The 25,912-nt window shown below is 42.7% G+C and overlaps 1 protein-coding gene across 1 annotated transcript; it reads left to right on the top strand.

Moving 5' to 3' along the window:
* The first annotated feature begins 2,135 nt into the window (after positions 1-2,135).
* On the top strand, positions 2,136-14,584 carry LOC121539444 (protein LBH-like). Its single transcript, XM_041847944.2, has 3 exons — positions 2,136-2,381; positions 7,503-7,605; positions 12,559-14,584. Exons 1-3 carry the CDS (start codon positions 2,353-2,355, stop codon positions 12,760-12,762), a joined length of 336 nt encoding a protein of 111 aa, XP_041703878.1. The 5' UTR covers positions 2,136-2,352; the 3' UTR covers positions 12,763-14,584.
* Positions 14,585-25,912: the final 11,328 nt, after the last annotated feature.

Genomic DNA, 25,912 nt, shown 5'->3' with positions numbered 1-25,912 from the left:
TTACAGCCAAGATATTTGATATGGCTTTGCGATATGGAGTGGTGTGCATGAAATGCGTACCGGCCATTGTGAGGGCATAGGCCTATAGGTCTGATTTGTGTAGTAGGCTACAACTGCAACATTTTTTTTTAGGACATTACATTTACTGTATGAATACATGACTACTAGCAGTGGGTATTATATTTAGAGTTAGCAATCTAGTTAATGTGTTTAAAAGTTATAAAAGTTTCCACTTTCCCAAAATTAATTTGTCTATGATATTAGTTGGTGCACATAAAGATGTATGTAATTCAGTCCTATTTGGACAGTAGAATATAGCAACTATAGTCTAATTGTCAACCCAAAATTCATGACAATCACTGGATTAGGTTGCACATCAAAATACTGTATCTTCAATCAGGCGTTCCTGCTTGGACATGTTAGATAAAACGTAATTATTGAATACCTCAGTAGTCTTTATTATACTTCTTAATAAATAATTAATTACTTTATAAGATGATGACTTATGATTTGGGTCCGACTAAATCATGGGCTGTTGCCACCAACTGTAAAATGTAGTGGCACCAGTGACACCAGGGCAAAATGTTAGTCTGGAGCCCTGTAATACACTCTAGGAAAAAAGGGTTCCAAAAGGGTTCTTTGGCTGTCCCCATAGGAGATCCCTTTTTGGTTCCAGGAAAAACCTTTTCGGTTTCAGGTAGAACCCGTTTGGGTTCCATGTAGAACCCTCTGTGGAAAGAGTCCTACCTGGAACCAAAAAGGGTTATCCTATGGGGACAGCGGAAGAACCATTTTAGGTTCTAGATAGCACCTTTTTTTCTTCTAAGAGCGTAGTAATTAACACTTAGGGTAAGTGTTGATTCAGGGGAACACATATGACAGGTACTCATTTGCAATATAGCCAAGGTCGTTAGCTTGACTTTTATTAGGTATAAGGCTTAAAGCTGCATTATGTAACTTTTTGGGCGACCTGACCAAATTCACATAGCAATGTGAGTTATTGATCTGTCGTTCTCATTAAAAGCAAGTCTAAGAAGCGGTAGATTTGTTCTATGAGCGCTATTTCTGTGCTTCCCATTCTTATGTTTAGTTTTTGCGTCTTTTACTTTGTTTTGTATACCAGCTTCAAACAGCTGAAAATACAATCTTTTTATTTCTGGAAAATATATTTCACAGCAGTTTAAATGGTAGAATGATTCTCTACACTGTACTTGCTTGTTTTATCACATAAACTGAAATTAGGTGAACTATTAGAATTTTAGCAACCAGGAAATGGCAGAGTGATTTCTGCATAGTGCAGTTTTAAGCAGGCAGAGAGACAGACAGACAGAGAACAAGAAGAAGCACAGAGTGACCACAAAAAAAAAATGCTAAAACAGACAGCACAACAGGGAGTCAAACAAAATGGCTAGAACATAGGCGCGCACAGTGATGTGGGCTGGTGTGGATAAAATGCCAGGGACAAATTCTTGTCCCAATCCGCCCCTGAATGCAATAATTGACTATTATTTGCCCCATATTCTAATAATTATCATGTGCCAACACTCATGCACTCTTGGACTCATGTAGATCTGAAATAATTGGATTGTGAAACTTGCCAGCCAACCACAAATGCAAGGCGAAACAATTCATGCATTCTTGAAAGTCATGTGACAATCCTTGTCCTGCAAAGAAACATATCTATAGTTGAAAAATGGATTTGGCAAGCAGTGTGGGGTGGAACTTTATAGTTACGTGTGACATCACTGTACCCCACGTACCATCAACATTATTTGGCAATCATAATTTATTCGAAAAACACAGTTTTCATCAATTTGTCGCAATAAAGAAATCCACCCTGTTGTCGATCTTTAGAAAATGTATCCTATATCCGCTGTTTCCATTACACATGTCACAATGATTTTGTTTTTTTGCAACATTGCTTTTGTCGAATTGACCTGGCCAGTGGAAACCTGCCTAATGAAGAGCGTGATGCAGTATATTTTATATTTCCAATGAAATTGTTCATCCCTTGCTATCGTCACCGCGGGTACGAGGCACCTGTCCTTTGACTGGTCCGTAGAGATGCTGCTGCCTTTTAATAATTTGGTGCCCGTGTGAAAGAGGTGTGTCTTCAGCGACAGTACACGCCTCTTACATAAATGTAATTTCTAACTAGTCGGGATATCAGACCGGCAAAAATACTTGATGGGTGTTTGTTTCACTGAGGTCACGGCTCCGCTACGATTTCTACTTCTCTGTAAAAAACGCTCTCGGAAAATTTTATTGTGACAGGCGTTCGGTTGTGGGGAAATAAACCATCAATATCAGATTAATTCCTTGATCATCAGAATCAACTGCAGGTGTGAATTAATGTCTGTATATTCTCCCCAAATATACTGGTAAGTATTATTTTTGTAATGTATTTTTTTTACACCTGCGACATGAGTTCTATGTTGCTTTTTTTTTTTACAGAATTTCATTGTATGTGATTTTTAGCATTGTTTTTATATTTGCTAATGGGTATAATTAAGAGAACTGCGATTTAGAAATAAAAATGTATGTCAATCATCAAAAGAAGCTAGGCTATTTACTGCTTCAAACCATCACACATGCGCTCTTGAATGTGTCAGGGTGCAGTTAGTGGAGTTTTTATTTGTATTTTATTTATTTTTTACAACGTGTAAAACCACCTAAAAGAAAGGTCAGATCACAAACAACTCACTCCACATTTCTGGAGCTCTGTTTGTCAAATGGTGACAGGTGTCAAGCGGCCCACCAAGTCTGTCTATCCAGGTGTGTCTGAGGATCACCTTTTTCCTTTCACAAGGGGACACAGATGGGCAACCCAATGTTTTCACGTTGCTTTGGGAACATTGAGATGCAATGCCTTTTAGTCAGACTACTGACAATTGCAGAAGTAAGAACATAACATGAGCTTACCTTGGTTTCTCGACAAGCAAAGATACAACAATATGAGTGTTCAACCATATGTACCGCTGTTTCACATCATTTGACCTTTAGTGGTTGGGCTATTGTGGTAGGGTGCAATAGAGGGAGATGGAATGACCCTCTTACCCATTTACGGTCGGTCCATCACCTAGAGGAGGCTTGTGACTCAATCTCTCCATTTTACTCTGAGTATTCCTACCTCCATATAGGCTAGTAACATTGCATTAAGGATAGGAGGACTTCGTCCAAAGACTTCGTGCAAGACTTTGTTTTGCTTCTGTTTTTAGTTTTTTTTACCACTGCAAGTCTCCGTTTGCCTGCACCAGGAAGTGAAGACCCGACCTTGTTACTTACTGTAACCACAAAGCTTCTCGTCTGCGCTTTCAGTGTGCTTCTCTGGGATCCTTTTGCTAAGATCTCTTGATTATTGTTTCCTCGTGCATTGCTGCCTAATGTAGCACTTCTCCATTCCTTTTTCAAAACGTTATTAGTTATTGTGTTTCAGGTTGATCATGTCATGAATTATATAACTGCAGTCCAATGGGAGGCATTTGATAGCTTTCAATGTTTTGCCATGGGCAGTTGTTGCATTTTTAGGTGTTTGCCCTCTTGAAACAAGAACATGTCATTCTCCTATAAAGTGATCAGGTCATCATGGACTAAATGCCTCTACTGTGGCATCTTTTAAGAAAAGCATGGGGCATGGCATTATGTCCTTGAGTTGGAAGTTAACATGAGATAAACATGAGCTTCTTCCGTCCAGCCAGTAACACAGTAAGAGTGTTTCCTGTATTCTGAGAAGGCTGAGCTCCGTAAAGCAGCCTATGGACTAAAGCAGTGATCAGGACATGGCCCATTCATTCCAACACGTTTCAGAGAGAGTGACACGGGCCCCCTCCCACCCCCTACACACCTACAGGCTGTGACTTAGCCACCAGGCAGCCCAACGATGGCATGGAATGTCAGCAGCCGCTTTGCATTGTCGCCACTCTGCTTCAGATTTATGATGCGCGTAGCAAGACTTGGGAGGAGTAGAGGGGAAACCATGTTAATTATGCAACATGTAATATCCCATCCTGTGCACCAAGTCACATTGCTATGGGGATATAAGTTTGGTCTCCATCAGCACCTTGGGCGAACATGGGCCTCTGGTAGAGAGGGCGAGGAGACTGGTAGACGACTTGACATGAACTATGTACCCACAGACAGACCTTCACAAATGTGCCAGAATGATTCCCAAAAGCCCATCTAGATTGAAATAACCCCCTCACTTGGCCTATATATTTTAAAAAATGCAGCAGGCAACCTCTGTGATCCTTAGTTTGATTTGTTTAGCCTGGACACTTGTCAGTCTGAGATGCGTCTCATGCCCATGCCAGACCTCTGACTGGAATGTGTCTAGGGCTGGCATTAGCCCATATAGGACTGGCATTAGCCCATATGAGCATGTGACTCTGTACAGTATGTAGGCCTAGATGTTCCTGTGGACAGTGCTAAAGAGGGTCACTGAAGTGCCAAGCACTGAAGTGCCTGATCATGTCACATGGAAGATGGGATGGCAAGTCCAACCAGAAGTTCTACTTGGCAATAATGTCACAGACTTAAACCTTATGAAATTACCTGAATGGGCCTGGTCAGTCAGAAAGGAGCCGTTCCAGGTAAATCCTGGTGAATGATTACGATCCTAGGTCAAATCTGGACTTTTGAGTAAATGTGTCCTTGACAAGTGGAGTGCCTTGACTGATCTTTGGCAGTGCGCATTAGACAGAGGGTTTGAGGTGCCCTTATAGAATAAATGTGTACTTGGATGGGTCCTGCCAGGGCAGAAGTAGGAATGCAAGACATTTGATCTCTTGGCCTCTGAATTAGTTGGCACGATGGCTGCAAACTTTGTTGAACTTGAAGTGTTTCCTATCTGCATCCCTGATGCGAGCCCGTGGTAATCCAGTATCCTCATCAATTTGGAGTCTCTTGATTATACAGAACACTTAACATGGCTCCTTGAGGCAGACATTTCCACGAAAAAAGGACACAGTGTAACCTCGAACAGACACTTTTAGATCTAATGTATTTGAGTGGTAAGTTCTCTCCCTGAGTTGAATTGTTACGTGCACTCCTCCACTTCCTTCTCATTGTGCCCCTTTATGTTTTATTAGGCCGATGTTCTGTTATTCTTAGCTGAGCAGGATGTTTATACGATCCCCGAGCAGAAATATGACTGGCAAAGGCAGTGTTTATGTTTCTCTCTCTCTTCTGTACTGTCACCACTCTGTGTCCATTCCTCTCCAGTCTCCATGCGTCTCTGGCTTACCCTCTGTCACATAGGTTCAAGAGCATGTCTTGCTGACAATTTTTTTACACACTTAACCTTGCATATCCTTTGGACTAGTTTTTATTTTTAGATTTCCGGCTATTGTTGTCACTGAATCGATTGACTTGTAAAGTACAAGAAGATTCCAGAAACCTATTCTGCCCTTTGGTCTTAGCTTGTTCTTTCCCCCTGCGGCTCCCACCTGCACAAAATAATTTTTGCTTTTCCCAATTTGTATGTGACACATGGTATGCAAACTTGGGAATGGAAATATTGATTGATAAACAGCAGTAGCCATTGCTTCAGGGTGTGGCAATGCACGTGTTGCTCTGTAAATTGATTTCTCGCGCGCATCTCTCCTTTTCAAGTTTGAAGGCGTTGAGACTCTTTCTGACAGATTCAGGATAGATGAACACTTTATTGTATATGGGATTTGTTCCTTATCCTAAAGAATATATACGTCTGCCTCAGTCCTTTATTATGGTACCAAAAGGCTAAGACTTTCTACATGAAAGTGATGTTGGAAAATGTGGATGGCCTAGGGGCTTTATTTGCAATTATTGGATTGACAGAAGTTGAAAGATTTTTATCTGGAACTTAATCCCCGTACAATGAAAGACTGGTTGTTGAGCTCCACTTGTTTGTCTCCAGTCAGAGTATATGCTAACTTTTTATTCTGGTGCTTTATAAACTGCTGTCACGGACATGTTCTTTTGATGAAAAGTCCTGATTCCCACTGGAGACTGTCTTATCGTGACTGTGCGGGGATTAATAGGTTATTGAATGATAAACGTGGACGTCTTGGAAAGAAGAAGTCAACAAAACAGTGAAGTAACATGAGAGAGTGGCAAACTATGAGTCATAGGAAACATCTCGATTTTTGCCCACAACCTCTTATGGTGAAAACGTTTCCTGCTCCGATCACAGAAAGTTCACAAATGGAAAGGGACACGGAGGTACCATTCTTAATTTCGCCATAAAGGGAGTCTGGAAGTCCGGGGTTCACAGCTCAGGGTCTTATCTGACATTGTACACAGGATTACTGTCAAAATACCTCTGGGAAACTTGACAAATATTGGGAAAATATATATTTTAAGTTGAGTTGACGAAGAATTTAGGCTCCTTTTTTTAAAAGTGCACTTCATAGGTTTACCTAAAATGTTTTACTGGTCATGGCTAGAGGATATCGAAATGGCTAACCACTTAACTTTCCATCGTCTCTAAAAGAAAAACTTTTTTTATTTTTTTATTCAGGGTTAAAGTAGGTTAATGGCACCCAATGTTCTACTTTTTTGCAGAAACAAATGACTGATCTGTTATATTTTGACCAAGTCTGTGCTTGTGCTGCTCATTTGATGCAGGTGGTCATCTACAGTATGTTCTGTTTCCTGTCCCAGTTGTAGTTGTCCTACGGTGGGTTGGCCACTCTGACCATAGTCCTGTGGACACTGACCACTGTACCACTAGGCTTTAAATAGAAAGCGTGAGAAGAACGCTCTGCTCGGCTGACATCTTGGTTCCCAAACATCCCAAGAATAACTTTTCCTCCCACAAAGTACCTCAGTTCAATCCCCCTGTTCAGTCATTTCTTACAGTGCTTCAGCATGTAGGGTACACTGAAGTGGATAAACAACATCTTGTTGCTTCAACTAAAATGGAAAGTTTGGTGAACCTTTGATGTAACAGAGGGTATTGGGTCCCTCCCGTGTTATGGGTTCCAGTCAAATTGCAGTGTACACCCACAATGCATTCTTGCTATGACTGTGTCCCCTCACTGCTAGTTGAATCATACCTCATCCTGTATGAATACATGGCTACTCAATGCAAACCACATATTGGTGGTGGTGTAGCTTTGCAGTGCACTACATTTATTCTGCATAGTCAGTCAGTGGTCAGACTAAATAAAAACAAATGCATGCATAGACCAAACAAAAGACTGAACAAGGCTTATGCGTAGCCTTTTCATTGCAAACACAATATCAAAGGGCCATATCTCATGCACATCAACTACATGAAAGTCATACTCAGTCATCTCACTAAATGGACTGGATGAATTTGCATATTACTTCCAAAAGTAATAGCTACATGTAAATTATATTACACCAACTTATCAGTTCTTCTTCGTGCAGCCTCTTGTACAGCACCATTATTGGGACACATGTACCTGCTCTTTATAATGCTCCTCAGTGTGAAAGTTTGGGACTAATAGAGATCCTGAATGGTGGAATAACCTAGTCCTTTCCCCTATGTCTCTCTCCAGCCCAGTGTTTGTGCCTAGTGGAGACATGACTGAGGTGATGATCAGCAGCACGCCCATGGAGGACATGAGGCTCAGCCCCAGCAAGGACCGGCTCTCCTTCCAGGTAACACGCACATACAAGTTCAAGTTTCCACTTGATTGTCCCATAGGGAAATTGGTTTGCCGCTAGATCATGGTCCATAAGGGAGGGGAGGGGAGGGGGGGGGCAGAGGGTGTAGTAGTTTTAATTGGTTTATGGCACACGTCACTGTTCAAAAGTCCCCACCACTATTAGTAACCCTCTGAACAAAAGGAGGTTGAGGTTGGATTAGGGACAGCCAAGGCTGTATGTTCCATCATAGCTCTTACTGTAAGCAGCTCACTCAGGGGACTATGGGTAAGGAGAGGTTTGTTTTCCAATCAGGAGGTCTAATCATCAGCGTTATTATTGTTGTTACAAGTTATGCAAACAAAATACTTTTTTAGGAATTTAGGGGGGCTATTTAAGGAAAGGGTAATCGTGTTGTGGAAAAATGTGTATTTGCCTTGTGGTGGGGAGGAGTGCAGCTTTGCAGGGAGTTAGAGATGATTGCAATGACTTTAAAAACATACAAAGGAAATGAGTAGGAGTTTGTAGAATCGCAATGTCACAACCCACAGATAGGCAACTTTCTGAATAGCAAGCCATCAGGTGGCCTTGACAAGTTTGATTGTTTCCACTGCTTGCTTTTATTACTGCTGGGTCAATGGCTCATCTCTGGAAACAAACAATCAGGGCCATTTTAAGGCCAACCCACTCCTTTATGAGCATCTGTGACTGTTCGTGTCAGAGTTGACCCAGAGGATGCAGACTGACCCTGTAGGAAGGTGGGCTGCCTGCCCCTCACCATCTACACACCAGCTGTGTGTCTGTCCTGTGAGGATAAGGAAGGAGGTGGTGAAGGTCTCTTCTCTGCCCAGGAGGATCAAATCAAATTGTATTTGTCACATACACGTGTTTAGCAGATGTTATAGCGGGTGTAGCGAAATGCTTGTGCTTCTAGCTCCGACAGTGCAGTAATATCTAAGAAGTAATATCTAACAATTTCACAACATATACCCAATACACACAAAACTAGTAAGGAATGGGATTTAAGAATATATACATACAGTTGAAGTCGGAAGTTTACATACACCTTAGCCAAATACATTTAAACTCAGTTTTTCACAATTCCTGACATTTAATCCTAGTAAACATTCCCTGTCTTAGGTCAGTTAGGATCACCACTTTATTTTAAGAATGTGAAATGTCAGAATAATAGTAGAGAGAATGATTTATTTCAGCTTTTATTTATTTCATCACATTCCCAGTGGGTCACTAGGTTACATACACTCAATTAGTATTTGGTAGCTTTGCCTTTAAATTGTTTAACTTGGGTCAAACGTTTTGGGTAGCTTTCCATAATAGGTTGGGTGAATTTTGCCCCATTCCTCCTGACAGAGCTGGTGTAACTGAGTCAGATTTGTAGGCCTCCTTGCTTGCACACGCTTTTTCAGTTCTGCCCACACATTTTCTATAGGATTGTGGTCAGGGCTTTGTGATGGCCACTCCAATACCTTGACTTTGTTGTCCTTAAGCCATTTTGCCACAACTTTGGAAGTATGCTTGGGGTCATTGTCCATTTGGAAGACCCATTTGCGACCAAGCTTTATCTTCCTGACTGATGTCTTGAGATGTTGCTTCAATATATCCATATCATTTTCCTTCCTCATGATGCCATCTATTTTGTGAAGTGCACCAGTCCCTCCTGCAGCGAAGCACCCCCACTGCATGATGCTGCCACTCCCGTGCTTCACGGTTGGGATGGTGTTCTTCGGTTTGCAAGCAACCCCCTTTTTCCTCCAAACATAATGATGGTCATTATGGCCAAACAGTTCTATTTTTGTTTCATCAGGCCAGAGGACGTTTCTCCAAAAAGTACGATCTTTGTTCCCATGAGCAGTTGCAAACCGTAGTCTGGCTTTTTTATGGTGGTTTTGGAGCAGTGGCTTCTTCCTTGCTGAGCGGCCTTTCAGGTTATGTCGATATAGGACTCGTTTTACTGTAGATATAGATACTTTTGTACCTGTTTCCTTCAGCATCTTCACAAGGTCCTTTGCTGTTGTTCTGGGATTGTTTTGCACTTTTCGCACTAAAGTACGTTCATCTCTAGGAGACAGAACGCGTCTCCTTCCTGAGCGGTATGACGGCTGCGTGGTCACATGGTGTTTATACTTGCGTACTATTGTTTGTACAGATGAACGTGGTACCTTCAGGCGTTTGGAAATTGCTCACAAGGATGAACCAGACTTGTGGAGGTCTACAATGTTTTTTCTGAGGTCTTGGCTGATTTCTTTTGATTTTCCCATGATGTCGAGCAAAGAGGCACTGAGTTTGAAGGTAGGCCTTGAAATACATCCACATATACACCTCCAATTGTAAACAATTGTTGGAAAAATTATGTGTGTCATGCACAAAGTAGATAGTCCTAACCGACTTGTCAAAACTATAGTTTGTTAACAAGACATTTGTGGAGTGGTTGAAAAACAAGTTTTAATGACTCCAACCTAAGTGTATGTAAACTTGCGACTTCAACTGTATATGGACAAGCAATGACAGAGCGGCATGGACTAAGATACAGTAGAATATTATAGAATAGAATGCAGTATATACATATGAGATGAGTAGTGCAAGATATGTAAACATTATTAAAGTGACTAGTGTTCCATTTCTTAAAGTGGCCAGTGATTTCAATAGGCAGCAGCAGCCTCTAATGTGCTAGTGATGGTTATTTAACAGTCTGATGGCCTTGAGATAGAAGCTGTTTTTCATTCTCTTGGTCCCAGCTTTGATGCACCTGTACTGACCTCGCCTTCTGGATGATAGCGGGGTGAACAGGCAGTGGCTCGGGTGGTTGATGTCCTTGATGATCTTTTTGGCCTTCCTGTGACATCAGTGCTGTATGTGTCTTGGAGGGTGGGTAGTTTACCCCCGGTAAAGCGTTCGGCAGACCGCACCACCCTCTGGAGAGCCCTGCGGGTTGTGGGCGGTGCAGTTGCCATACCAGGCGGTGATACAGCCCGACAGGATGCTCTCAATTGTGCATCTGTAAAAGTTTGTGAGGGTTTTAGGTGCTAAGCCGAATTTCTTCAGCCTTCTGAGGTTGAAGAGGCTCTGTTGCACCTTCTTCACCACACTGTCTGCGTGGGTGGACCATTTCAGTTTGCCAGTGATGTGTACGCCAAGGAACTTGAAGCTTTCCACCTTCTCCTCTGCGGTCCCGTCGATGTGGATAGGGGGGTGCACCCTCTCCTGTTTCCTGAAGTCCACGATCATCTCCTTTGTTTTGTTGATGTTGAGTGAGAGGTTATTTTCCTGGCACCACACTCCCAGAGCCCTCACCTCCTCTCTGTAGGCGGTCTCATCATTGTTGGTAATCAAGCCTACTACTGTTGTGTCGTCTGGAAACTTGATGATTGAGTTGGAGGCGTGCTTGGCCACGCAGTCATGGGTGAACAGGGAGTACAGGAGGGGGCTGAGCACGCACCCTTGTGGGGCCCCAGTGTTGAGGATCAGCGAAGTGGAGATGTTGTTTCCTACCTTCACCACCTGGGGGCAGCCTGTCAGGAAGTCCAGGACCCAGTTGCACAGGATGGACAGACAGCTGGGTGACTAACAGTTAACTGCTTCCTCCTCCAAATTCGTTGTGTTTGGTCCAATTTGTGAGTCCATCACCTGAATGCCAGCTGTGTTTCTGCAAGGCAACATGGCATTGACCCTTAGAATCGCCAAAATAGTATGGAGGTAGTTTTACAGAGCAGAGTAACTGGAGGTTGTTTATGTTACGGAGGTGAGAGCTTCTCTGTAGCAACTTCAATTGGTGTTCGAGTCAGCACTGTTGTGATTCCTGATCGCCCAAAGCCCCGATCATCCCCCCTCTACCCCCACCACAACCCAAAATAGCTGTCATTGTGCCTCGCTGGCGAATGCGTTGCTGTTTCCTGTCGCTGGAAGTGAAATGAGCTGTGACGTGTTTGCTGGGGGTCTTATAGCAAGGTCACTCTGCCCAATTCCCCTCAGTGCTGGCGCATAGACATTAGCAACGCAGGCAAGGAGATGCAGATACTAAAACTCCCTGCGCACACATGCACAAACACACACATATACTCACCATCTCTCAGACCTGTGCTAACATACACGTACTCACTCACACACACATGCACTGACTAACACACATGCTCACACTCACATACCCACACACCACAGGAGGCTGATGAGGGGTGGACGGCTTATAATAATGTCTAGAATGGAGTGAATGGAATGGTATCAACCACATGGACACCACGTGTTTGATACCATTCCATGTATTCCGTTCCAGCCATTACTATGAGCCCATCTAAATATACTCAACACAGCAGTTTTCAGAACATTTTGTTCCTCCCTTTCTCTTATCATCCCCCTCTTATGGTATTCAGGGAGACTTGGACACAGCTGGACCCTCTCTTTCTCTCCCAGCCGCTCTCTCCCTCTCTTCCTCCCCCTCCCTCTCTTCCTCCCCCTCACTCTCTCCGTCTATCCCTCTCAGCCTCATCTAATGCTTTCTTTCCACTGGGCTGTTTGCCTAGACAGCGACATCGCTTTCCCCTTCCAATGTCTCCCACTGAAATATGCTGAACTAAAAATATTCTTCCACTATCCAAACATTTACAAAAATGCTGTTCTTGGACCAGGAAAGGCTCTCTCTCCTCTCCTTGATTTGACAATATCTATCACCTTGTTTTCTTTTGGTTAAGTTATAAGTAAGCTCTACTCCCTTAAAGTGTGCTTGGTTTCTTGACGGTACCAGACTTGCTGTAGGTTTGCAATGCTATGACTTGCTCTCGTATAATCTCCCCATTTGTCAGTCACACGGTGTTGGATAACAAGTTGTAAGCACTTAAAAGCAGCTTTGGCACCATGCCTTCCAAAGCTATAAAATGTAGCATGATGCCGCATGAAAGACTGTGACCAGACCCAGACACCCAGGACTTTAACAGTGTGTTTTTGTGCTTTCCTCAGATCTTTCCAGACCCCTCGGACTTCGAGCGCTGCTGTAAGCTGAAAGACCGCCTGCCCTCCATCGTAGTGGAGCCCACGGAGGGGGAAGTGGAGAGCGGCGAGCTGCGTTGGCCTCCTGAGGAGTTCATTGTTAGTGAAGAAGAGGAGAAGGAGAACCATGGCAAAAGCCAAACTGGACAGCCAACGCAGAACAACCAGCACTAGAGGCCAAACGACAGACCCTACTCCCACCTACACCCTACTAGCACTTAACCACTCAGACTGACTAGGGGCACACATGTCAGTGATGCTCACTTTCCTTCCCTTGACACCGAAGCATCACTCTCAAGAGAAGAAATACGCATGCTGTACCTTATCTACTTTCTGGATTTCACCTCTGTTGCTTAACCACACACACACCATATGTATGAAAATACACACAGTTTATACCAACACCAAGCACCTCTGTGTCTCACCCTAAAATGGAGGTCCAGTAAAACGGTGGCAGCTCAGAGCTCCATGGACAGATCTAGGACTACAGGAGACTACAATTCCCACACCATTCGCCAAATCTGCTGGCTACATGACTCCAGAGACTCCTTATACCCATAGACTACTGCTTTGGTACCCAAGCGGACTTCTGTTTTTCATACCTTCCTTCGGTATATGGATTGAAATGTACATGATTGCCATTGCCATCTGTGGATCTCATAGTCTGTTTTTAAAAGTATTGTGCGTATGTTGGTGGGGTTTGTTTCGGTGGATTGTGATTACTGACAGGAAGTAGGGGTTACTGAATGACACAGAGACCGTTAGTCTCTGTTGGGCAAGGAGTAATTTTTTTTTACACTGAGATGGAAAGAGAGGGAACTCTTCCCTACTTCTATAACAGTTCATAATATGTACAGTATAATATGAAGGCTGGTTGTGCACTGAAGCACTCATGTGCTTTGCTTTTTTCCTTATCTTGTCCCCGCAGATGTCATTTGATAGGTATTGGAGGGGGAGGGGGAGGGAGGGGGCAATTAGAGTCAATATTAATCAATATATTTTTTGGATGTAGTGATTAAAACCAACAGTGTCACTAAAATGGACAAAGACTCAAGACTGAAGGACAGTTTTGCCCTTGGAGCCAATACCTGAGGTTATTGTTGATTGGTTTATTTTGTTATTGTCACGAAACATTAATGAGACTGTGATTCTCACCAGAGCTCTGAGTTCACTGATCTAGTCTTCCTGTTCTTTTGAAATCAGCCCTTATGGGTATGTCACCCTCAACCAGTAAGGTATATCACGATGCAGGGACAGGGACTTGGCCAGCTACCTCTTGTACATTTCTGAAACAACTCCCAATTTTCCAGTTCATAAAAACAGGCATTGGTTCATGGCAGTGGAGGCTGCTGAGGGGAGGATGGTTCATAATGGCTTGAATGGAGTCAATGGAATTGTATAAACTACATGGAAATCACATGTTTGTGTTTGATACCATTCCATTGACTCCATTCCAGCCATTATTATGAGCCGTCCTCCCCTCAGCAGCCTCCACTGGTTCATGGATTCTGTTCTCTTACTAACAAGTCCTCCATAGTAGCTTCCTTTTTATCATCTTAAAAACAGTTACTGATATCTGTCTGTGTTTGTTAAAGCCAGTTAGTTGATCCTGACTCATAAATTGCCACCTGGTTTGTATGCAATTTGTTAAACTAATGATGTTTTGCCGTCTATTTCTCTATTCTACATCACCAGCTGTTCAGCCTTCTTGGAAATATGTATATAGTTAAAGGCATAATGTTTTCTGAAGAAAAGAAGATACCTTTATGTATTGTTCTGATACTGTAAATTAAGTTTTGTGTATGTCTCTCCCTCTGTAAATGGCATTAGGGCTCTGTAAAGAACATATCCTTTTCTCTCTGCTGTCACCCACAAGTCCTGTGCTTTGTTTTTGTAAAGCTCAGGGAGAATAGCTGCCATTTTGCTTTTTTGTTGTTGTTGTATTTAGATCACTTTACTCTGAATGCAGAGGTTGTAAATAAACATTTGAATTTGCTTCCAACTGTCTGACTGATTCCTTGTGCTATGTCAGAGGTTGCAGAAGCAGATCCACTGCTATGGGGCAAAATACACTTTTTCTGGGGTAACCCTATAGTGCATCATATTGTTTTCAAGAAATGCACAAACTTATTTATTTCTCTCTTTTGTAAAAAGGAACTTTTTTCATCCCCCTCACCTGCATTGTTTACTGAATCTGGTGCCTTTGTTTTACTTCCTGCACATCATTGCATCTCTAGCTTCTTCTTGATGCATATATACAGAATATATATATATATATATATATATATATATATATATAGCAGCATAGACCACACTTCCTGTTTTCTAACCTCTCTTCTCAAACACTGAAACGATTGAATTTTTGCAGCCTCCTGAAACGCTTTGCTGATTCTAAAGTCAGTTAAGATTTGTGAAGAGTGCTATGAACAGTGACATTATAGTACAATGAGGAAAACACACATGCCGATACTTTACAGCAGGGGTACTCAACTCTTACACTACGAGGTCCGGAGCCTGCTGGGTTTCTGTTCTACCTGACAATTAATTGCACACGCCTGGTGTCACAGGCCTAAATCAGTCCCTGACTAGATGGGAACAATGGAAAAACGTGCAGTGGAACTGGCTTTAAGATCCAGAGTTGAGTTTGAGGGCTTTACAGGAACAAATTAAGAGTCTGTGAAAACACACTTTACAGATGACTCGCTGCCTTGTACTGATAAACATGGTCTGGTCAAGTTTGTTTGGCTTGTACCTGGAAATGTCCATCAAAGGGTGAAGAGGGCGGGACTTGAGGGGGACAAGGGCCTCTCAGATTGGCCAGGTGGCACTCCCAATGTCATCATACCACTTTCTGGAAAGAGAATGATGAGCTGACATAGAGAAGGATAGAGGCCTCTAGTGGCCAAAAGCCTACAGTGGGGAAAAAAAGTATTTAGTCAGCCACCAATTGTGCAAGTTCTCCCACTTAAAAAGATGAGAGGCCTTTAATTTTCATCATAGGTACACGTCAACTATGTCAGACAAAATAAGAAAAAAAAATCCAGAAAATCACATTGTAGGATTTTTTATGAATTTATTTGCAAATGATGGTGGAAAATAAGTATTTGGTCAATAACAAAAGTTTCTCAATACTTTGTTATATACCCTTTGTTGGCAATGACACAGGTCAAACGTTTTCTGTAAGTATTCACAAGGTTTTCACACACTATTTTGGCCCATTCCTCCATGCAGATCTCCTCTAGAGCAGTGATGTTTTGGGGCTGTCGCTGGGCAACACGTGACTTTCAACCTCAAGATTTTCTATGGGGTTGAGATCTGGAGACTGGCTAGGCCACTCCAGGACCTTGAAATGCTTCTTACGAAGCCTCTTCGTTGCCCGGGCAGTGTGTTTGGGATCATTGTCATGCTGAAAGACCCAGCCACGTTTCATCTTCAATGCCCTTGCTGATGGAAGGAGATTTTCACTCAAATCACGATACATGGCCCCATTCATTCTTTCCTTTACACGGATCAGTCGTCCTGCTCCCTTTGCAGAAAAACAGCCCCAAAGCATGATGTTTACACCCCCATGCTTCACAGTAGGTAGTGGTGTTCTTTGGATGCAACTCAGCATTCTTTGTCCTCCAAACACGCCGAGTTGAGTTTTTACCAAAAAGTTATATTTTGGTTTCATCTGACCATATGACATTCTCCCAATTCCTCCTCTGGATCATCCAAATGCACTCTAGCAAACTTCAGACGGGCCTGGACATGTACTGGCTTAAGCAGGGGACACGTCTGGAACTGCAGGATTTGAGTCCCTGGCGGCGTAGTGTGTTACTGATGGTAGGCTTTGTTACTTTGGTCCCAGCTCTCTGCAGGTCATTCACTAGGTCCCCCTGTGTGGTTCTGGGATTTTTGCTCACCATTCTTGTGATAATTTTGATCCCACGGGGTGAGATCTTGCGTGGAGCCCCAGATCGAGGGAGATTATCAGTGGACTTGTATGTCTTCCATTTCCTAATAATTGCTCCCACAGTTGATTTCTTCAAACCAAGCTGATCACCTATTGCAGATTCAGTCTTCCCAGCCTGGTGCAGGTCTACAATTTTGTTTCTGGTGTCCTTTGACAGCTCTTTGGTCTTGGCCATAGTGGAGTTTGGAGTGTGACTGTTTGAGGTTGTGGACAGGTGTCTTTTATACTGATAACAAGTTCAAACAGGTGCTATTAATACAGGTATCGAGTGGAGGACAGAGGAGCCTCTTAAAGAAGAAGTTACAGGTCTGTGAGAGCCAGAAATCGTGCTTGTTTGTAGGTGACCAAATACTTATTTTCCACCATACTTTGCAAATAAATTCATAAAAAATCCTACAGTGTGATTTTCTGGATTTTTTTTTCTTAATTTGTCTGTCATAGTTGACGTGTACCTATGATGAAAATTACAGGCCTCTCTCATCTTTTTAAGTGGGAGAACTTGCACAATTGGTGGCTGACTAAATACTTTTTTTCCCCACTGTATATTAGCATGGGCAGCGCCATTGAGGGCTTCCACCATTTTTATATAGTCAACTGGGTGGGGCTTCCAACTTCATTGGCTGATCCCTCCTGGTGACCCTGTTGGAGTCATGTCCAACCGGGACATCAGGAGGGATCAGCCAATTGCGAAGAAGAACATGTATTACTTCAAAATGAAGATTGCCTCAATGGTGCTGCCCATGCGGTCACGGGTGCTATAATGGCACAGATACAAAGATGAGTCCTCTATGTATCTCTATGGCTGACATTCTCCCCTGCTTCCTTCTTCCTGGAAAAAGTGGTGCATAAAAAGTTATTAATACATGGTCAGCTCATAACTTCAAGGGCCGTGGGACCACAGGGAGAAGGTCGGGCCCAGCCAATCAGTAATTATGACTTGCTTTGTCCCGCCATCACTGCTATATTGTGCAAATTTGTTTTGCATATGGCCCAGTGTGCCGGGTGGGCGGGGTTTGCACATTTTAGACCAGGGTTCTTCAATTCCGGTCCTGGAGGGCCGAAACACTTCTGTTTTTTATTTCTACCTGGTAGTTAATTGCACTCACCTGGTGATCCAGGTCTGAATTAGCCCCTGATTAGAAGGAGAGGATGAAAAACAGAGGTGTTTCGGCCCTCCAGGACCGGAATTGAAGAACCCTGTTTTAGACCATTCCATTGGTGAACTCTCCACCCACCTGGGGCACCGGGCCATGCAAAACGATCTGGCCCATTGTCAGGACCACTCTGTTGATAAGAATGCTCAAAATATATATAGAATACAGTACACTATACATACAAAAAAGTGTAGCAGGATGTAACTGTTTATAAGTGGGTTAGTGAGGTTTTTGTTCTGATTAGTTATCTGGCAACAGTATCGTAACAGTAACATTCAATGCACTCAGCTCAAAGGTCCAACACTCCATCCCTCAATCAAGTTGGCCTAAATCTAAAACTAATCAAGTAGTTACATAACTCAACCCCTTAGTGAATTGACGTCTGATTTTTATCAATTTGTTTCTCTTGCACTCCTGCTTGTCCATAAATGTCATTGGTTTGCCAATTTCCTTGTGTGAACAACCATTTAAGTGCATGGGGGCTGCAAGTGCAACAGCCGTCATTTGGCCAGCGATAACATCAGAGCACCAAATTGACTCTGGGGACAGATTGCGTCTCCTATACCGTTGTTGGCTTGTGGCACTGGGTGTGTGAGAATGTGTATTAGTGAGTGTGTGAATGGGGGCCTGGCTGTGTATTAAACTGTGGTCAGAAGGCTTGAAGCACAGTCACTGATAGCTCTTCTAGCCCATTCTTGGAATTCTTTCCGATGGAAACAATCCGCCGCTGATCCCAGTGTGTCAGCACAGTCTGTCCCTCCACCCCCCAACTTCTCTATGACTCCTGAAGTCAACCACACCAACACACACACACTCTCTCGCTTCGCTCTCTCATTCTATCGCTTCTCCCCTCTACTCCCAGCACCATTCCCCACATTCACACACTCACATCCGGACCTCTATCTCGATCAAGCATGGTGCTGTATCTTGTTTGACACAGTGGCTTATGCGACAGTATGAGCTCATGCTGGCTCTATTTCTCTCTCTCTCTCTCTCTCTCTCTCTCTCTCTCTCTCTTGTCCTTTCTCTTTCTGACATCTTTAGACCCCCTTGTTCTAGTAAGTTTCCCATAATTGACTGCAGTTACATACACTGCCTAATGTAACATGACATTACATCAATTCTTATAACCTTGTTATTCGTTTTGTGCCCAACCATGGTATGCTTGCTGAGTGTGTAGTGTGTGTGTGTGTGTGTGTGCATGCATATTTGCAAGTAGGTTTGTGTGAGAGTTTGTGCGTTTAAGAGTGCTTTTGTATGTGTGTGCCATGTGCGTAACGGAAAGATTATTTTCCCATGGTTCCTCAATTGTGAGAAGCAAATAGAGCTCTCAGGCCACGAAGCAAAAAATGTGCTAGTTATTTATACCCTGTCTGGAGACTGGACACCAAGAGTACACATAGCTGGCACTGCCAACCAGGGGAGAGATACGCACATAGGGGCACAATGAGAGAAGAGACAGAAGAGATAAAGAGACAAATGGGTAGAGACTTAAAGGAGGGGTGGAGGAGATCAGAGCAAGGCTGGGCCAAGAGAGAACATTGCGAGAGGTACATTGGGCCAAGGGAGCGAGCATAGCAACGAAGTACATTGGGTTCATCAACAGTCATGTGAATGATTTGGTGACTTACAAAGTATTGTGGTTAAACTCAAATATACTAATTGATAAAAAACCATTATTTTTTGAAAAAATGTTTTAAAAGGTATAATCTTCGTAAATGGTATCATAGGTAGGACTGGCGGAGTTATGTCACACATGAACTCCCGAATGGCGCACTAGAGATCCTGGTTCGAATCCAGGCTCTGTCATAGCTGGCCACGACCGGGAGACCCATGGGCGGCGCACAATTGGCCCAGCGTTGTCCAGGGTAAGGGAGGGAAGTTGGTAGCTCAGTTGGTAGAGCATGGCGTTTGCAATGCCAGGGTTGTGGGTTCGATTCCCACAGGGGTCCATTATGAAAAAATACAAATAATGTATGCACTCACTAACTGTAAGTCGCTCTGGATAAGAGTGTCTGCTAAATGGCTGAAAAAAACATGCAGCTAACAAAAACATATAGAAATGTCTGCTCAACCAAATAATTGCAGCATTACTGCAAAAGTGGAAGGGGGAAAAAGTAAGGAAATTGTCTGTTGGCCCTGCATTAAAGAACATAATTGGTTAAAGAAAATTGTGATACATAAATAAGTATACCAGTTTCATTTAAGTTCCAAAGGATTGACAGCCGTCCCAGATTTTTGACGTACCGATTCCATGGCATAGTGTTTATGAACTGATACGCAAAACGACGCCAGATTCAAAACTTAGAATTGTTCAATTTAAATTATTATACAAAATTCTTGCTACCAATAGAATGTTATTTATATGGGGGATACAATCTTCCCAGCTCTGCAGATTTTGCTGCGAAGAGACAGAATCATTAGATAATTTGTTTTGGTACTGTCAATTTGCAGCTTGTTTTTGGTCACAGGTCCAGGAATGGCTGAAGGATTGCAACATTTACCTGGAGCTAACCCTGCAGATAGCACTACTGGGTGATCAGAAAAGTCATAGTCAATCGATCAATAATATAATAATACTTTTAGCAAAAATGTTTCTTTTCAATTTACAATCTGTAGAAACAATGAGAATAGAAGGGTTCAGAACTTTTGTGAAACATCACAGTACAGTTGAAAAATATATGGCAAATAGAAATCCAATATAAATGGTGTTAAGAGATAGATGGGAGGTGTTGAATGGAGCTGAAGGATGGGACTAATAACAACTAACAACATCTAATAACAACAAGATAACTAATGTAAAGCATACTGTGTCCATAATAAGTATATAGGTTATAGGTTGAGAGCTTTTGTGAAAGAGCACAGTTAGAAAGATATGGCATATACAGTGGGGGAAAAAAACTATTTAGTCAGCCACCAATTGTGCAAGTTCTCCCACTTAAAAAGATAAGAGAGGCCTGTATTTTTCATCACAGGTACACGTCAACTATGACAGACAAATTGAGATTTTTTTTCTCCAGAAAATCACATTGTAGGATTTTTAATGAATTTATTTGCAAATTATGGTGGAAAATAAGTATTTGGTCACCTACAAACAAGGAAGATTTCTGGCTCTCACAGACCTGTAACTTCTTCTTTAAGAGGCTACTCTGTCCTCCACTCGTTACCTGTATTAATGGCACCTGTTTGAACTTTTTATCAGTATAAAAGACACCTGTCCACAACCTCAAACAGTCACACTCTAAACTCCACTATGGCCAAGACCAAAGAGCTGTCAAAGGACACCAGAAACAAAATTGTAGACCTGCACCAGGCTGGGAAGACTGAATCTGCAATAGGTAAGCAGCTTGGTTTGAAGAAATCAACTGTGGGAGCAATTATTAAGAAATGGAAGACATACAAGACCACTGATAATCTCGCTCGATCTGGGGCTCCACGCAAGATCTCACCCCGTGGGGTCAAAATGATCACAAGAACGGTGAGCAAAAATCCCAGAACCACACTGGGGGAAATAGTGAATGACCTGCAGAGAGCTGGGACCAAAGTAACAAAGCCTACCATCAGTAACACACTACGCCGCCAGGGACTCTGCAGTGCCAGACGTGTCCCCCTGCTTAAGCCAGTACATGTCCAGGCCCGTCTGAAGTTTGCTAGAGTGCATTTGGATGATCCAGAAGAGGATTGGGAGAATGTCATATGGTCAGATGAAACCAAAATAGAACTTTTTGGTAAAAACTCAACTCGTCGTGTTTGGAGGACAAAGAATGCTGAGTTGCATCCAAAGAACACCATACCTACTGTGAAGCATGGGGGTGGAAACATCATGCTTTGGGGCTGTTTTTCTGCAAAGGGACCAGGACGACTGATCCGTGTAAAGGAAAGAATGAATGGGGCCATGTATCGTGAGATTTTGAGTGAAAACCTCCTTCCATCAGCAAGGGCATTGAAGATGAAACGTGGCTGGGTCTTTCAGCATGACAATGATCCCAAACACACCGCCCGGGCAACGAAGGAGTGGCTTCGTAAGAAGCATTTCAAGGTCCTGGAGTGGCCTAGCCAGTCTCCAGATCTCAACCCCATAGAAAATCTTTGGAGGGAGTTGAAAGTCCGTGTTACCCAGCGACAGCCCCAAAACATCACTGCTCTAGAGGAGATCTGCATGGAGGAATGGGCCAAAATACCAGCAACAGTGTGTGAAAACCTTGTGAAGACTTACAGAAAACGTTTGACCTGTGTCATTGCCAACAAAGGGTATATAACAAAGTATTGAGAAACTTTTGTTATTGACCAAATACTTATTTTCCACCATAATATGCAAATAAATTCATTAAAAATCCTACAATGTGATTTTCTGGATTTTTTTTTCTCATTTTGTCTGTCATAGTTGACGTGTACCTATGATGAAAATTACAGGACTCTCTCATCTTTTTAAGTGGGAGAACTTGCACAATTGGTGGCTGACTAAATACTTTTTTTCCCCACTGTATATACACAGTTGAAGTCAGAAGTTTACATACACTTAGGTTGGAGTCATTAAAACTTGTTTTTCAACCACTGCACAAATTCTTGTTAACAAACCATAGCTTTGGCAAGTCGGTTAGGACATCTACTTTGTGCATGACAAGTAATTTTTCCAACAATTGTTTACAGACCAATTATTTCACTTGTAATTCACCGAATCACAATTCCAGTGGGTCAGAAGTTGACTGTGCCTTTAAACAGCTTGGAAAATTCCAGAAAATGATGTCATGGCTTTAGAAGCTTCTGATAGGGTAATTGACATCATTTGAGTCAATTGGAGGTGTACCTGTGGATGGATTTCAAGGCCTACCTTCAAACTCAGTGCCTCTTTGCTCGACATCATGGGAAAATCTAAAGAAATCAGCCAAGACCTCAGAAAAAAAATAGTAGACCTCCACAAGTCTGGTTCATCCTTGGGAGCAATTTCCAAAAGCCCGAAGGTACCACGTTCATCTGTACAATCAATAGTACGCAAGTATAAACACCATGGGACCACGCAGCCGTCATACCGCTCAGGAAGGAGACGCGTTCTGTCTCCTAGAGATGAACGTACTTTGGTGCGAAAAGTGCAAATCAATCCCAGAACAACAGCAAAGGACCTTGTGAAGATGCTGGAGGAAACAGGTACAAAATATCGATATCCATAGTAAAACAAGTCCTATATCGACATAACCTGAAAGGCCGCTCAGCAAGGAAGAAGCCACTGCTCCAAAACCACCATAAAAAAGGCAGACTACGGTTTGCAACTGCACATGGGGATAGTACTTTTTGGAGAAATGTCCTCTGGTCTAATGAAACAAAAATAGAGCTGTTTGGCCATAGTTATGTTTGGAGGAAAAAGGGGGTGACTTGCAAGCTGAAGAACACCATCCCAACCGTGAAGCACGGGGGTGGCAGCAACATGCTGTGGGGGTGCTTTGCTGCAGGAGGGACTGATGCACTTCACAAAATAGATGGCATCATGAGGAAGGAACATTATGTGGATATATCGAAGCAACATCTCAAGACATCAGTCAGGAAGTTAAAGCTTGGTCGCAAATGGGTCTTCTAAATGAACAATGACCCCAAGCATACTTCCAAAGTTGTGGCAAAATGACTTAAGGACAACAAAGTCAAGGTATTGGAGTGGCCATCACAAAGCCCTGACCTCAATCCTATAGAAAATGTGTGGGCAGAACTGAAAAAGCGTGTGCGAGCAAGGAGGCCTACAAACCTGACTCAGTTACACCAGCTCTGTCAGAAGGAATGGGCCAAAATTCACCCAACTTATTGTGGGAAGCTTGTGGAAGGCTACCCGAAACGTTTGACCCAAGTTAAACAATTTAAAGGCAATGCTACCAAATACTAATTGAGTGTATGTAAACTTCTGACCCACTGGGAATGTGATGAAAGAAATAAAAGCTGAAATAAATCATTCTCTCTACTATAATTCTGACATTTCACATTCTTAAAATAAGGTGGTGATCCTAACTGACCTAAGACAGGGAATTTTTATTAAGATTAAATGTCAGGAATTGTGAAAAACTGAGTTTAAATGTATTTGGCTAAGGTGTATGTAAACTTCCGACTTCAACTGTATACAGCTCTGGAAAAAATTTAGAGACCACTGCAAAATTATCAGTTTCTCTGGTTTTACTATTTATAGGTATGTTTTTGGGTGAAATTAAACACAATACTAATGTTTTAACTTAGGAAGAGTTCAGAAATCAATATTTGGTGGAATAACCCTGATTTTCAATCACAGCTTTCATGCGTCTTGTCATGCTCTCCACCAGTCTTTCACATTGATGTTGGGTGACTTTATGCCACTCCTGGCGCAAACATTCAAGCAGCTCGGCTTTGTTTGATGGCTTGTGACCATCCATTTCCTCTTGGTCACATTCCAGAAGTTTTCAATGGGGTTCAGGTCTGGAGATTGGGCTGGCCATGACAGGGTCTTGATCTGGTGGTCCTCCATCCACACCTTGATTGACCTGGCTGTGTGGCATGGCGCATTGTCCTGCTGGAAAAAACAATCCTCAGAGTTGGGGAACAATGTCAGAGCAAAAGGAAGCAAGTTTTCTTCCAGGACAACCTTGTTAATGGCTTGATTCATGCGTCCTTCACAAAGACAAATCTGCCCGATTCCAGCCATGCTGAAGCACCCCCAGATCATCACCGATCCTCCACCAAATTTTACAGTGGGTGCGAGACACTGTGGCTTGTAGGCCTCTCCAGGTCTCCGTCTAACCATTAGACGACCAGGTGTTGGGCAAAGCTGAAAATTGGACTCATCAGAGAAGATGACCTTACTCCAGTCCTCTACGGTCCAATCCTTATGGTCTTTTGCAAATCTCAGCCTGGCTCTTCTTTGCCTCTCATTGATGAAGGGCTTTTTTCTAGCTTTGCACGACTTCAGCCCTGCCCCTAGGAGCCTGTTTCCTCGCCGTGCACTTCACCCCAGCTGCCGTTTACCATTATTTTTGTAGGTCACTTGATGTCATCCTACAGTTGTTGAGTGACATTCGAATGAGTTGGCGGTCATCCCGGTCAGTAGAGAGTTGTTTTCGCCCTCTGCCGGTCTGTAGCTTTGTTGTCCCCAATGTCTGCTGCTTGAACTTGTTCTTATGAACTGCCGTCATTGACATTTTAAGGATGGAAGCAACCTGATGCTCACTGTATCCCTCTGCCAGTAAAGCCAGAATTGAACCCTTCTTTTCCTCACTCAAAACATTCCTTTTCAACTCTTTTGGCATGGTCAATAGTTATTTTTTGATTAATATTACTTTTGAGGTACTATTAGCACTGTTTTTGCCATCCAGCTGGTCCTATTGCAAGAGGACAGTGATGACCACAGCAGTGGTTTTTATACTTTTCCTCGTTAAATAAGATTTGGTTCAGGTGATCACCTAATTAGTACCTAATTCAGTAGAATGAGGTGTGCCTGTGTTGGAATTCAACAGACACTGGAATGGAATGGCTGTCATACATTTAGAGATGCTGATTTAAGAACATTTTGCAGTGGTCTCTTAATTTTTTCCAGAGCTGTATATATATTTGCGAGAGAAAAAAAACATATGGGGGATTGGAAGTGATGCAGATCATTACATTGATGTAAGTTACAATCTATCTGCAATATTAAAGCTGATCTACCCCCCCAGTAGTAAAGGGTATGCATCTTTGAGGTCAGGGAGGTTCTTGGGTTGTGTGGGCATGTGTCTTTCCCCCACACGAGTGAAGGTATCAAATTCACAATCAATACACCCAGTGAGGCAAAGAGACTGACTCATTGACTGGTGTTCAAAATAAAGCCTCAAAGACTTGTCAATTAATCAAAGTCAAACACAGTCAATACTTGGAAAAGGTACCTTCAACCGAAGCAGTCCCAGCAGACAGTAATACATAGCCTACATACCCTACACAAATGTGCAATACTGCATGCATAATAGGACAGATGATTCAAAGCAGAGAGAGAGAGAGAGAGAGAGAGAGAGAGAGAGAGAGAGAGAGAGAGAGAGAGAGAGAGAGAGAGAGAGAGAGAGAGAGAGAGAGAGAGAGAGAGAGAGAGAGAGGCAGGTGAGCTAATCAGTTCAGAACAGAACAATGGTGACTGATTTCACTATGGACATTTAGAGGTGTCAAATCAATGTTATCATCAGTGTTTCAACGCAGATGAATCTGGTTAGAAAGAAGACAATAGTTATGATTAATGAGA

This window comes from Coregonus clupeaformis, chromosome 25 (genome assembly GCF_020615455.1).
Source record: "Coregonus clupeaformis isolate EN_2021a chromosome 25, ASM2061545v1, whole genome shotgun sequence".
Lineage (NCBI taxonomy): Eukaryota > Metazoa > Chordata > Actinopteri > Salmoniformes > Salmonidae > Coregonus > Coregonus clupeaformis.
The sequence above is the reverse complement of the archived record's forward strand: the minus strand, read 5'-3'. Positions and strand labels throughout refer to the sequence as shown.

Coding starts and splice junctions, on each gene's coding strand:
- LOC121539444 (XM_041847944.2), top strand. CDS start 2,353: ATGTCTGTATATTCTCCCCAAATATACTG. Junction 2,382..7,502: donor TATTCTCCCCAAATATACTG/GTAAGTATTATT, acceptor GTCTCTCTCCAG/CCCAGTGTTTGTGCCTAGTG. Junction 7,606..12,558: donor AGGACCGGCTCTCCTTCCAG/GTAACACGCACA, acceptor TGCTTTCCTCAG/ATCTTTCCAGACCCCTCGGA.